The 15,912-nt window shown below is 38.4% G+C and overlaps 2 protein-coding genes across 2 annotated transcripts in view; one reads left to right on the forward strand and one right to left on the reverse strand.

Moving 5' to 3' along the window:
- Nucleotides 1–15,912, forward strand: part of LOC115209664 (protein mono-ADP-ribosyltransferase PARP14-like) — a 730,077-nt gene that overhangs the window by 511,039 nt on the left and 203,126 nt on the right. The window lies entirely within an intron of this gene.
- Nucleotides 1–15,912, reverse strand: part of LOC115209694 (protein mono-ADP-ribosyltransferase PARP14-like) — a 146,526-nt gene that overhangs the window by 8,019 nt on the left and 122,595 nt on the right. Inside the window, exons 12-13 of the mRNA XM_029778183.2 lie at nt 13,113–13,246; nt 12,547–12,724 (exon numbers count right to left, since the gene is read on the reverse strand). Of these exons, the coding sequence (XP_029634043.1) occupies nt 12,547–12,724; nt 13,113–13,246 (312 nt within the window). The remainder of the gene's footprint in view (nt 1–12,546; nt 12,725–13,112; nt 13,247–15,912) is intronic.

Raw genomic sequence — 15,912 nt, forward strand, 5'->3', positions numbered from 1 at the left:
TACAAACCATAACATCTCTCACTTCCCATACTTAAGATGTATAAAACACGTGATTGCACCGAGTAGATCTAGATAGGGAAGCTTACAGTTACTAGAGGTTTGAAGTGGTTAGTGGGGTTATTGAGTACGATGTGAAGGTTCTTTTTTTTTTTTTGAGAGTTAATGGATTAATGTAGAGTGGAAAAAAGATCTGAAAATTTGGGGTTTGTATTAGGAAAGAAATGTGCAATTTTGATTTTAAGTTTGGTATTAGAGATATAGGAGATATTTTCATAGAAGTTAGTTATCTGGAGAGCCTGGTTATAACAAGGGGCATGACTGCTAAAATTTTCATTTGCAGATAAGTTGGAGATTCTGATAGAAATGCCTATTAAGAGTAAGTTTAGGGTGATTTGATAGGATGTTGATATATTGTAAAGATTGATTGAGTTTATGGAAAGGTTGATATAGATTTGTATCTAAGTTCAGAATGATGTCTAAGAAATTGACTAGTTTAGAGTTACTTTTGAATGTAATACTCAGGTTATAGTTTTTAAAAAATTTGTGTAGGGTTTTCTTGGTGCATCCAACCAAGAAGGTTGAGATAATCCAGTTGCTGTAAGGAGTGCATCATCCCTGTAGACCCCTCTGGAGAGGTTAGGGAAGTATTGTTTAATTTGGGAAAGAAGGAATTATTATATATATACATATATTTCCCTGTTACACTCAAACCTGTCATCATTTGATACAGGATAACCACCTCTAATGCCCTTCTGTTGTGGCCAGACACTTGCTTCTGTCTCTTTGTCTCCCTCTAACCTTTCATCCTCTGACACAAGTTCCCCACTAAAATGCTCTGCCCCTCTCATAATTCAATGTCTTGTGCCAGAGCTGGTGCCACATTAAAAGCATCCAGTCCATACTGTAAAGTGGTTGGTGTATGGAAGAGCATCCAGCTGAAAAACTCATGCCAAAACTAACTTCACCTGTGCTAGAGCCACATAAAAAGCACTGAGTCTACTCACTAACCTCTCATCTATCCCTAGTTTCTGCATTACCCACTAGATAAGGGAGGGGGGGGACCCTGTTAGAGGCTTTCTCCAAGTCAGGTAAAGAAGTTTATCTTTGGCTAGGTATTTCTCCTGCAGCTGTCTTGCCAGGAATATAGCATCATATGAATGTATGTATGTATGTATGTATGTATGTATGTATGTATGCATGCATGCATGCACGCATGCATGCACGCATGCATGCACACATAAAGGCAGGCAGGAAGATAGATAGACAGACACACACACATATAGTTATCATATTATACCCGGATGGGAATTTATTCCCTCTTCACAACATTTCCATGGGCCTGAAACGACTATAGGTCCAGGCAGTAGAGGGTTGTCTTTTTCTTTTTATTATTTTATGGGTTTCAAGTGTTTTTTTCGGTGTGGGTCTTGACTCAGTAGCAGGATGTTCTTGTATATAATTGTTTGAACTTCTGCATTTCTTGGATTGTGTGTTGAGAGATATGGGAGACTATTAAATGTACCGTGATTGTGTTTCAATTTTCATAAGTCTTGAGTAGTGATTGTCTTGGCCTGTTCTATTCCATTGTCAACTAATGATGCTGGGTAATGTCTTTCGAGAAGAATTACCTTCAAAGAATTTACTTTATGCCATAAGGTGTGAAGAGTGCCACAAAGATTACATAGGACAAACAAGCCTTGCCTTCAGAGAATGGATGACAGTCCACCACCAACAACCGAGGGACCCTACCACAAGACATATACCACTTAGTGGTCACTTAGATCTCTGTGCACAAAACAAGTCCCCCAAATTCCTAGTTTTCCCACTATACCAATGCCCAGACAACACCACTGACCAAACACGAATAAATAGAGAAAATAAGCTTATTCAAAAATAGACCACAACTCAACATACTCTAACATACTGCCCCAAGTACACACCCACAATAAACACCCACACATACATATACACACATGCACAAACACAATATCCCCACACCTGAGCACAAACCCACACACATCCCAAGAAAAAACACATACATATATCCACTTGCAATATGATTCTAGCAACCATAACCAACACTCACACACATACGTAAACATGTACATGCACACACTTACACACACCACCCTGACAATTACAAATCACATTCACACAAACATATTCACACATACAGATACACACACAAACATGCAAATACAACAAAACCCACACAAACATGTATGCATATATGCACACACACACACACACACACACACTCAAAAGAAAGAAACACACTCATATACACATAATAAAATCCCAACAATCACAACAAGCATGCACACACACAATGACACACCTCCCTGACAAATTCAAGACATATAGACACATCCACACGCATATACACACACGTATACACACACTGCACTAACAATACAAACAAAACAAATCACTCACAAAAGCAGCACACACACATACACCCGGAAACTATATAAACCATACCCACATATACACACGCACAAACGCATACTCAGTACTAACATGCACAGAACGTACACGCAGACACATACACACCACCCGGATAAACATAACACACATGGACACACAGAACCCGATAAATACAACACACTCACACACAGACACCCACACATACCCCCACACACATACATATGCACCCTCACATATACATACGGTGGCTCGCATACACACACACAAGGAAAATTAACACAAGACAAACATACTCAGACAGAGACACACTCACGTACACACATAACATCCCTACCAAGACAAAACACACAAACATACACACGCACACACAGATGCACATACATACACACGTGAAGAAACACATACACACAGCACCCAGACAAATACTAATTACACACATACACAAACATGCACACATATACAGACATGCACACATATACACACACCATCCTACCAAATATAAAAAACACACACAGACCCATATACACACGCCACAATATACTCTGGGACCAATCAAAAATGGCCCACACACACATAGAGATGTGCACAGTGAAACACACACTCACACCATTCTGACCTCTGAGACCAGTCCTGAAAACCCCTGAACCATGACAGACTAGCCCAGAAACAAAAAATCTTAATTCCACATTGCTCAGAAAAATGTCAAATAGACAGCTCAGTTATTCCTCTCCGAATTTTTGTAAACTCTTAAATATACCTCCTTTTGTGTATATATATATACTACCGAACAAACATGATTTTTATTGAACTACTCTCTTTTCTTTTTTTTCTCTTTTACTTGTTTCAGTCATTTTGACTGCGGCCATGCTGGGGCACCGCCTTTTAGTACTTATTCTATCGGTCTATTTTGCCGAACCGCCAAGTAACGGGGACATAAGCACACCAGCATCGGTTGTCAAGCAATGCTAGGGGGACAAACACAAACACACACACACATACATACATATATATATATACATATATACGACAGGCTTCTTTTCAGTTTCCGTCTACCAAATCCACTCACAAGGCATTGGTTGGCCCGGGGCTATAGCAGAAGACACTTGCCCAAGGTGCCATGCAGTGGGACTGAACCCGGCACCATGTGGTTGGTTAGCAAGCTACTTACCACACAGCCACTCCTGCGCCTACTAATACCTTTTGTTGAATACTTTCTTAAATACTTTCTTGTTAACTGTTTTAAAAATTTTCTTATTATTATCAAAGAATGTATAACTGTATTTTAATACTTTTGTGACAACCACTACTTAACACAACAAAGCTTTTACATTTTACTTTTGACAATCTTTTTCTTAAGAAAAGTGAAACCGGTCAAGTGAATAAACATCTTTTAAAATTGCATTTTCAAACCTTGTTTCATACATACATACATACATACATACACACACACACACACACACACACATATATATATATGTAAAGTTTGAAAACACTACTATATAAGATAAATTTTAATTTTCTTAGAAATTTTACATGTTTCGGTTCTTCTTGAAAAAACAAACCTTATCAAAAATATTTTTAAAAGTTAAGTGTAATAAAAAAGTTCATAATTGTTTCTTACTGGTCTCAACAGAATCCACGTGGTGGTTTTTTGTGGGTAGTAAGCATAATAGCTATCTTATGTGTTCGAATAAAATAAGGAAATGACCAGTGGCCGAAATGGCAGTAGCAGCAGTGAAATGGCAGTAACTGCTGCTACTGCCATTTCGGCCACTGGTCATTTCCTTATTTTATTCAAACACATAAGATAGCTATTATGCTTACTACCCACAAAAAACCACCACGTGGATTCTGTTGAGACCAGTAAGAAACAATTATGAACTTTTTTATTACACTTTTTAAAATATTTTTGATAAGGTTCATTTTTTCAAGAAGATCCGAAACATGTAAAATTTCTAAGAAAATTAAAATTTATCTTATATAGTGGTGTTTTCAAACTTCTTTTTTATAAATATATACCCACTCATATACAACCTACACTTATTATATATATATATATATATATATATATATTCATTATTTGTTTCAGTCATTTGACTGCAGCCATGATGGAGCACCAGCTTTTAGATGAACAAATCGGTCCCAAGACTTATTCTTTGTAAGCCGAATGCTTATTTTATTAGAATCTTTTGCTGAACTGTTAAGTTACAGAGATGTAAACACACCAACATCGGTTGTCAAGTGTGGGGCGGGACAAACACAGACACAAAAACATACACACACACACATCAGATTCCATTACATGCCAGGGAGAAAAGCTAGAAGTAGTTAATAGCTTCTATTACCTAGGCAGTCAAGTCAGTAATGGAGGTAGATACTCTGAGAGTGTAGTAGCTAGAATAAGAATAGTCTTGACAAAGTTGAGGGAGCTCCTACCTCTGCTGAAAACTAAAGGCCTCTTGCTCAGGATGAACAGTAGACTGTATGATGTACGTGTGCAAACTGCCATGCTACACAGCAGTAAAACATGGGCCATAACTGCAGAGGACATGCGTAGGCTTGAAAGAAATGAAGCTAGTATGATCCGCTGGATGTGTAACATCAGTGTGCATACACGACAGAGTGTAAGCACCCTGAGAGAAACGGACATAAGAAGCATCAAATGTGGTGAGCAAGAGAGATGACTGCGCTGGTATGGCCATGGGTTAAGTATGGATGAGGACAGCTGTGTGAGAAAGTGCCACTCTCTAATTGTAGACGGAAGCTATGGAAGAGGTAGACCCAGAAAGACATGGAATGAGATGGTGAAACAGTACCCTCAAACACTGGGCCTCACAGAGGCAATGACAGGAGACTGAGACCTTTGGAGATATGTTGTGCAATTGAGAAGACCTGGCAACTAAAGTGAAATCGTATCCATGGCCGATGCCAGTGTTGCATGTCTGACCCCGTTGAAAGTACATCTGATGCGTCAGGCGAGATGATATGCTAGAGAAGGTCTGTTGAGTCAAGTAAAATCAAAATCGTAGCTGTGGCCAGTGCCCCCTCACTGGCCCCCATGCTGGTGGCACGTAAAAAGCACTGTCCATACATGGTCAATGCCAGGTCTGCCTGACTGGTTCCTGTGCTGGTGGCACGTAAATAGCACCATCTGACCATAGTCAATGCCAGTGTCCTGTTACTGGCTCCCCTGCCGGTGGCACGTGAAAAGCACCCACTACACTTTCAGAGTGGTTGGCATTAGGAAGGGCATCCAGCTGTAGAAACACTGCCATATCAGATTGGAGCCTGGTGCAGTCACTGGGTTTACCAGACCTCAGTCAAACCATCCAACTCATGTCAGCATAGAAAACGGATGTTAAACGATGATAATGATGATGATATAAAGATATATATATATATGTATGATGGGATTCTTCCAGTTTCTGTCTACCAGATCCACTAACAAGGCTTTGGTGGGCCTGAGACTGTAATAGGAGACACTTGCCCAAGGTGCCATGCAGTTGGACTGAACCTGGAACCTTGTGGTTGGTAAGCAAGCTATTTACCACACAGCCACTCCTGCTTTATAAATCCACTGGTAATAAAGCCACCCACTTAATGTAGCCAAAATGGGTTGTGACAGAATTTTTACACATAAAATCTCTTGTTTAATAAATCCAATTCTCACTGCTTCTTCTTTAAGTGTCAACAAGTGACAGGGATCAAATGAAGTTTTTTTTTTTTGGTCTTAAATACTGACAAGTAGGCTCCAACAGCCACAGACAGCCAGCCAGCTGCTACACTCCATCATCCAAAAATAGATCAATAAATAAGTAGTAGCTGGCAGCAGCTACTGGAACCTACCACACAATCCTGTCATTCAAGCAAAAAAGTAGAATCTGGGACATGAAATTTTTTTCCCCACAAGAGTTCCAGACCCCAGTTATGAACTCATTTGCATAAAGCTAATCAGAGCTCAACTATCAAACTAGTGTCCTCCTATTCATGAAAATACTCTGGTTGAGTTCAGTGGAAAACGTGCGTTATAGTGAAATCTAACTGTTCTAAATGGGTTAATAGAGGTGACAAAAGTGAAATTTAGTGCATAAAGTGAATGGAGAGCTGTTCACCGATGATGCCTGCAAGTGTTGCCAATTTGTATAATTTACTAGAAAATGTAAATGAGTGTAGTTTCCTAATTTTTTGACTGATTTTCTACATTCCTAATTTAAAATGTTGGTGTTGATTTAGGAATATCGTAATCAATATGGCATTCTCTCGTATTGCACCCTCTTTGCATACATCAATGGCTACATGTAATATCACTAATCTCAGTCTGAGCATAGGTACCTAATGTTAGCTCCAGATAGAGATGGTGCTCGATTGATCTATGACGATGGAATGTGGTGCTTATGTGAGACTTATGCTGTACTCGCAGTGTGGCATACACCATTCTATCCCTGACCTGCTGTACTGTAGTAGTACACAGTATGTGGATTTTTAAGTTGAGCTCCAATTGGTTGTATGCAAATGAGTTCATTATTGAGGCCCAAAACTCTTGTGGGAAGAAAATTTTGCCTCTGGAACACCTCTTGTCAAAATTAAATGCCCTTCTCACTGGATGATGAAATGTACCACATGATAGCTGGCTGGTTGTGGCTGTTGGAACCTACCTGTCAGTATTTAAGGGTAAAAGAACATGTCATTTGCACAGAGAGGCAGACAGACACACAAGTTGTTCAAAATATTCAAAATGAAAAGAGAGAGACAGGACAAATCTGTGGCAGAAAAGATTCAATTGTTAAAACGTTAGAAGGTTTTGGGAAAACACCTCAGCAAGGAGCAGCACAGAGTTTGGGAATTTCAAGAAGTCTGCTCCATAATTTGTTGTGAGACGCTATAAGATGGCAAAGGACTGTGTGGCCGTGATGCAACAGGAATGGAGACAAAGAAAACTTGCTTTTAATCAGAGAGGCTGGTTCACCAAGATGCTTCAAAAAGGTCAAAACGCTTCCAATACAGAACAACTTTTTTAACCAATGCTTGGATGACAGAAAAAATCTATGGAAAATGGCTCAGATCTTGGGATTGACATTTGCAGGAACCTGGAAGACAAGCGGTGGTCTTACTTGATAATTGCTCTTCTCATGTAGTCATTGATGATCTCAAGAATACCACTTTAAAATTTCTTCCTCCTAACACAACGTCAATGCTGCAGCCCCATGACATGGGAATAATCAAGACCTTGAATGCCTACTTCAGACGTGAGAAGATCATTGCTGTGACGTTTTTGCCCAAGAAGTTGCAAAACAGATCACCATTTTGGATGCCATATACATGTTAAGCATAGAATGGAAGAAGGTCTCTAGCCAGACAATCAAACATTGTTGGACTAAAGCTGGTTTTGTTTTGAATTAAACAAAGCCATAGATTTTAACGAAGATTTGATTCTGCCTTCACCACCAACTGGATTGACCAAAAGGCATTTTGAGAACTGATTGTCCGTAAATAAGAAGGCTGTTGTTCCTCCAGAGATCATCACCGAAGAAGAAAAACTAGGCAAGATCATTCATGACATTCGGCAATCTGAGAAGGGAACTGAAGGAGAGTATGGTGATTCCAATGTTGATGTTGATGAAAGCATTCCAGAGCCTCCAACACCAGCTGAAATGAGACACACTATCTCGAATAGAAAATGGCCTTCAAAGTTTTGATTTCAGTGATATGAATCTTTTTAGAACTCTTAAAGAAAATATCAATGCAGAGTTGCAAACAAAGTGAACACCAAAGCAAACAACACTCTACAAATTTTTCATTCAATGACATTGTTTATAATGTTTTTATTTGTGTATTCACCTATGTTTGTATTTTAATAAATACACATGTTTAATCAATCAACGAATTTTGTTCCCTCAGTTAATAAATCCCTTGCTTCATAAATCCAAAATAGGCAGTCCCAAGACGGATTTATAAAGCAGGGTCTACTGTATTTTTATGCTTTTGGGTTTTATTATTGAATTCCCAGATGTTTTAGATATGTATTTATGTTCATCACCATCATAATCATCATCGTTTAATGTCTGTTTTCCATGCTGGCATGGGTTTGACGGTTTGACTGGAGAATGGCAAGCCAGGAGGCTGCACCAGGCTCCCATCTGATCTGGTAATGTTTCTACAGCTGGATGCCCTTCCTAATGCCAACCACTCCGAGAGTGTAGTGGGTGCTTTCTACATGCCACTAGCATGGGAGCCAGTCAGGCAGCACTGGCAGCGGCCATGTTTGTATGGTGCTTTTTATGTATCACCAGCACAGGATCCAGTCAGGGTGGGGGCTGGCATCAACCACATTCAGATGTGCTCTTTATATGCCATTGGCAAAGGGAGCCAGTCAGGTGGCACTGGCATTGTTCCACACATGAATGGTGTTTATTGCTTGCTGGTGATGAGACACTGGTATCAACCACACCTACAATTTCCCTTTTGATTTTATTTGATTCAATAGGTCTTCTCAAGTGTGGCATGCTGGCTGTCAATTCAAAGGTACTTTTTAAATGGACTGATGTAAGCTACAGCTGTGATCTCAATTTACTTGCCAGGTCTTCTCAATCACAGCATATCTCTAAAGGTCTCGGTCTTTAGTCATTGCCTCTGTGAAGCCCAATGTTCGAAGGTTGTGCTTCACCACTTCATCCCATGTCTTCCTGGGTCTCCTCTTCTGCAGGCTCCTTCTACTGTTAGGGAGTGACACACGGGAGTTTTATAAAGTTGTTTGACCAACTGTTTATTATATTCTTTTGAATTTATTTTCTTTGTCTCAATTTTACCTGAGCATTTCTACTTGCAGCCCTATATTTTTTTCAGTTTCTATTAAAAAGGTGAAATTATAAAAGTTACTATTTATATATATATATATATATATATATATATATATATATGTATATATAGGAGTGGCTACGTGGTGCATTGTGAGTGGATTTGGTAGACGGAAACTGAAAGAAGTCTGTCGTATATATGTATATATATATATATATACATGTGTGTGTGTGTGTTTGTGTGACTGTGTTTGTCACCCCAACATTGCTTGACAACCAATGCTGGTGTGTTTACGTCCCCATAACTTAACGGTTCGGCAAAAGAGACCAATAGAATAAGTACTAGGCTTACAAAGAATAAGTCCTGGGATCGATTTGCTCGACTAAAGGCGGTGCTCCAGCATGGCCACAAACAAATAACTGAAACAAGTAAAAGAGTACAGAGAGAGAGAGAGTATCATCATCATCATCATCATTTAGCGTCCGTTTTCCATGCTAGCATGGGTTGGACGGTTCAACTGGGGTCTGTGAAGCTGGAAGGCTTCATCAGGCCCAGTCAGATCTGGCAGTGTTTCTACGGCTGGATGCCCTTCCTAACGCCAACCACTCCGGGAGTGTAGTGGGTGCTTTTTACGTGCTACCCACACAGGTGCCAGACAGAGCCGGCAAACGGCCACGAACAGATGGTGCTTTTACGTGTCACTGGCACGGGGGCCAGGCGAGGCTGGCAACGGACACGAATGGATGGTGCTTTTACGTGCCACCAATACGGGGGCCAGACAGAGCTGGCAAACGGCCACGAAACGGATGGTGCTTTTACGTGTCACCGGCACGGGGGCCAGGCGAGGCTGGCAACGAACACGAACGGATGGTGCTTTTACGTGCCACCGACATGGGGGCCAGACAGGGCTGGCAAACGGCCACAAATGGATGGTGCTTTTACGTGTCACCTGCACAGGGGCCCTGATGTTGATCGACCTCAATTTGGTTCTGCTTTCTGATATATGTATTGATTTGGTTTGATTTTGATTTTGACTGTTCTCGCTGGTCTTGCCGGGTTTTCTCACGCACAGCATACTTCCAAAGGTCTCGGTATATATATATATATATATATATATATATATATATATATATATATATAATAATAATAAATCTCTGAATGAGGTATAAACAGTAACTGCACGACAATGTGAGGTATATATATATATATATATATATATATTATATTATATTACAAGTAAAATATATAAACAAAACAGCAGAAGTGAAAGTCCTAAAAATGTGCAAAGAGGGAGCATAGCATCAGGTATACATACATTATATGCACATTGAGTGAGTGGAACAGGTAAGATGCAGGCTGTGCATGTTTTTAGCAAACTGATTGTCTGATGTAATACCTACTCAACAATGGATGCTCAACTTCTGGCTGAGATTACCAAAATTAGATGGAAGTTACATTGTCATTTGGAATATCCAAATTAACTCATCACAGATGTAAGCTGGTCTGAACCAGAAAAGCCAGTAATACAGAATAAAAATAGAAAGGGTAAGAATGGAAAAGATGGGGTCAAATATGTGGGAGTGGGAGTTGTATAGAGTTGATGAGAATGAAGATGGCTGAAGAAAGAGAAGAGACAAATGAGCAAATAGTTCATGTTGTTAAGGGGAAAAACTAGTAAAATGAACATCCGTTGTTGAGTGACTATTACGTCAGGCAATCAGTTTGCTAAGAAGCATATCCAGCTAGCAATTAACCTGTTCCCCTCCCACAATGAAGATTTTTATTTGCTTTTGTAGCAATTCTGGTTACTAACTGTGAGCTATATAGAAACTATCAGTTTATTGAATTTCTTCATAACTTCAATATAGGGAAACAGAGTCAAACCTTTGATGCCAATAAATTATTATTTTTCCTCATCGTAACAACCTCCACTTTTTGTTATCTATAGCTGCCATGAACTACCTGAAGCTTACAAACTTCCTACACTCAGATCCCCGGTCCTTTTGTGTATTTATATACATATATAGGCACGGGAGTAGCTGTGTGGTAAATTAATGGAGCTTGGTTAGGAAGTGATATCACACCCACCATATAGCCCTGTCCTTTCATCATCAGATTACCATTTATTTCAAAGTTTTTAAAATTCTTTGAATGGTAAAAGTTTCAATAATGAAAAGCAGGGGCAAATTACGCCAATCTAATCTACAAAAAAATAAAATATTTTGCATTTTATACAGAGTATTCAGAATAACCTTCATAGTTTTTTTTTTAATTAGATGCATATGTTGCCATAAAAGGAAAATGTTACTATTGATCTAGTTTATTCAAGGTAGGCAGTGCCTAGCGAGGCAGCATATCCTTGAAAGCCTACACAGCAATCAAGTCCAGTAGTGACTTGAAATATTCAAACGGGGTTAATTCTCCTAATTATCTACCCAGCAATGTCAGCAGAAACTTCCAGAATGAGTTCCATGTCAGTTGACAGATGTGTGTCATTGAAACTCTGCAAGCATTTAATAGTTCCAAACACTTTATCAGAAAAGATCTATTAAAAGCCTGTCCCCTGCCAATATTTGCCACTGAACATGTTTGGGTGGCATTTTGTGGAACACCACTCGTCCACTCACCCCATATCCATATTCAGCAAACACATCCAAATCTAATTCCAAAAGATGATAAAAGAGTCAGTGAGAGAGGGTCGTTTGAGATATCTAAATGGAGTTACCTCTGTGATGGTACCACTGCTAGTTTATCAGATTTCTGTACAGTTATTAAATGTCCCTTAACCAATTTCTAGGCCGTAGCAGACATTGAATATTTCAATGAGAGTTAACAACACTGGATTGATTATCTCAGTATATCTATAATTGATAAACTCAGAATGGTGATTGCTAGGCCTGGTGTTCGCTTGTTGATATTTCTGTCCAGTCTTGCAGACTCTCCACTATACCCAGTCCTTCTTCCCCATAACATTACCCCTCTGGAATTCCACCCTTTCTCTTATCTTTCCTGCCCTATTTTCATTTACAAAGGTTCAAGAGGAACATTGATGGATGGGGACAGACCCTTCCTCCCAATCCAAATAAAAGTGTTGGTTCCACAATAATAAGATACACCTGGTTTACTCTAGAGCAGAAGATGTTAGGAAGGGGACCTGGCAGTAGAAACGATGCCAAACATGGAATGTGTGAGCAACATGACATCCTCTCTGTGTGAGAAAGGATTCTAAACAGCAATCAATGTGGAGAGTGACTGTCCAGCTCAGGACAATAGGAAGGGTGGGTAGAGGACACTACTATTGCCACTTTGAGAATATGTACTTACCATTTTTACCACAAGAGCTATGGTTGAAACCATATTTATTTATTCTCTCAACACATTCTGCAGTAGTACCATGCCAAAGGCCATCAACTTCAATTTTAACCTTAGGATTTTCTGCCTCATATTGTTTTTTCAATGCTTTGTATCTCTGGTATAATGTTTTATTTTGAATTCTCTCAATCTGTAGAAAAGGAAAATACATTTATGAAAAAACAATCAGTTCACTTCTTTGACAAGGAAATAACGTTTGTGGTGAAAAACCCCAACCCTATCTGCTTTTTTTTTTCTTTTTTATTTGATACCAATTTTGATTCGGCTGTAAATTTTGGTAAGGCATAATAGTTTAGCTGCAAAATGGTGTTGCATTTACAATTCAATGCAAGAAGTTAAAGCAGAGGTATTTTTGTTGAGCAAAGATTTCTTGTGAATATCCAAAAACACATAGAACCATCCCAAAATAGGTTCATACAATGAGATTTAAGTCTTTTATACAAACAAAATGTCTCTTAACATTTTGTTTTAACAATAAACCATCAAATATTGTTTATAACAGAAGTAAAAATACAAACTTTGATTATACGATAGGAAGGCAAATTCCGACAGAAAGTGGCCTGGATGTCGTCATATTCTGGTCCCTTTGTGACTTTAACAATTTTAATTAATCCCTTGTCATTCATTGGTGACCATGTAACAGGGACCGATTCTAGAGTTCAAACAGAAATCAAATATTTCAGAAGAAAATTAAAATTATGAACCCTTTTTATGTTGAAAGTTTAGAAAAACCCCCAGGAGTATTTAGATAAATTTTTTGGGTTTTGAAAGGAAATACTGAATTACTAAACAAGCACTGTAGTTTTGTAGTAGTACTAGTAGTAGTGGTAGTGATGGAAGTGTTAGTGGGTGTGGTGATAAAACAAAGCAGACATTAGGCGCAGGAGTGGCTATGTGGTAAGTAGCTTGCTAACCAACCACATGGTTCCGGGTTCAGTCCCACTGTGTAGCATCTTGGGCAAGTGTCTTCTGCTAGAGCCCCGGGCCGACCAATGCCTTGTGAGTGGATTTGGTAAACGGAAACTGAAAGAAGCCTGTCATATATATGTATATATATATATTATATTAAATTAGAAATAAAACCACTATTAGGCAAATCAAACAGTGAAAAACATAAGCCAATACATAAAATTAATTTAAAAATATAAAAGTTAAACATAAAAAAATTATTAAAATAATTTAAACTTATAAATTTTAAATATATATATACAAATATATATATGTATGTATATTTTTATATTTATATATTATTTTGTTTACTAATTTATTTATTTATTTATTTATTTTATTTATTAATTTTTATTTATTTATGTATATATATTTTTTTTATATAAATATCAAAAGTATTAAAAGTTTAATAAAAGATAAAGAGTAAAACACTACGATCATTTCATGGCTGTACCAATTCGAATAACAATAATTTAAATTCAGTTAATAATTCGAGTTATGGTTACAGTCAATCTTCAGGTTAATTGAAATATTTTAAAAATAATCAGAAATATTTAAACAATATTTTTAAGATATAAATAATATAATAATTTTACTTATACTAAACTCTATTATCAAACTAGAAACTTAAAACTTAATAATTGTGATTATATCAAAATCGATTATAATGTTAAATATTAATTTTAATTTTTAAGGTAAGAAACCCACCGATAATCTAATGTCAGTAATAGTCTATATCTAATTACATATATATTTTTTTTTAAAAATGACTATTATATATAAAAAAATTATCAATGGATATATATAAATGTATATATATAAAAATGTATATATATATATATATATATGTATATATATATATATATATATATATATATATATATATATATATATATATATATATATATATATATATATACATATGTGTGTGTGTGCTTGTGTGTCTGTATTTGTACCCCTAGCATTGCTTGACAACCGATGCTGGTGTGTTTACATCCCCGTCACTTAGCGGTTCGGCAAAAGAGACCGATAGAATAAGTACTGGGCTTACAAAGAATAAGTCCCGGGGTCGATTTGCTCGACTAAAGGCGGTGCTCCAGCATGGCCGCAGTCAAATGACTGAAACAAGTAAAAGAGTATAATAGAGAGTATAAAAGAGTATTAAAGCACAATACAGTCCTTGCACCTACATCAAACCATCCAACCTATGCTGGCATGGAAAACAGATGTTACAAGATTATGATGATGATGATGTTGATGATATTATATATATATATCATCATCATCATTATCATCGTTTAATGTCCGCTTTCCCTGCTGGTATAGGTTGGATGATTTGACTGAGGACTGGCGAGCCAGATGGCTGCACGAGGGTCCAGTCTGATCTGGCAGTGTTTCTACAGCTGGATGCCCTTCCTAATGCCAACTACTCTGAGAGTGTAGTAGGTGCTTTTAAGTACCACTGGAATGACGGCCAGGCAGGCGGTACTGGCAATGGCCACGTTCAGATGATGCTTTTTACGTGCCACCTGCACAGGAACCAGTCCAACAGCACTGGCAACAACCTTGCTCAAATGTTTTTTCACATGCCACCGGCACAAGTGTCAGTGAGGTGATGCTGGTAATAATCACACTCGAATGGTGCTTTCTACGTGCCACCAGCATAGAAGCCAGTTAGCTGCTCTGTCAATGATCACGCTCAGATGGTACTCTTAGTGCTCCACTAGCATGGATGCCAATCATGCGGTGCTGTCATCGAATTTGATTTTGATTTTGATTTCACTTGCCTCAACAGGTCTTTGCAAGTAAAGTTTAGTGTCCAAGAAAGGAAAGGTACACATAAGTGGGCTGGTTACACCCCTAGCATAGGTCTCACTTGGTTTGTTGGGTCTTCTCACGTATAGCATATTTCCAAAAGTCGGTGAGGCCCAATGTTCAGAGGTCATGCTTCACCACCTCGTCCCAGGTTTTCCTGGGTCTGCCTCTTCCACAGGTTATCTCAACCGCATGGGTGTGACACTTTTTCACACAGCTATCCTCATCCATTCTTGCCACATGACCATACCAGTGAAGTCATCTCTCTTGCACACCACATCTGATGCTTCATAGGTCCAACTTTTCTCTCAAGGTACCTACACTCTGTCGAGTATGCACACTGACATTACACATCCATTGGAGCATACTGGCTTCATTCCTTGCGAGCTTACGCATGTCCTCAGCAGTCACGGCCCATGTTTCACTGCCATGTAGTATGGCTGTTCATACACATGCGTCATACAGTCTGCCTTTTATTCTGAGCAAGAGGCCTTTTGTCACCAGCAGAGGTAAGAGCTCTCTGAACTTTGCCCAAGCTATTCTTATTCTAGCCGC

This window comes from Octopus sinensis, linkage group LG1, assembly GCF_006345805.1.
Source record: "Octopus sinensis linkage group LG1, ASM634580v1, whole genome shotgun sequence".
Lineage (NCBI taxonomy): Eukaryota > Metazoa > Mollusca > Cephalopoda > Octopoda > Octopodidae > Octopus > Octopus sinensis.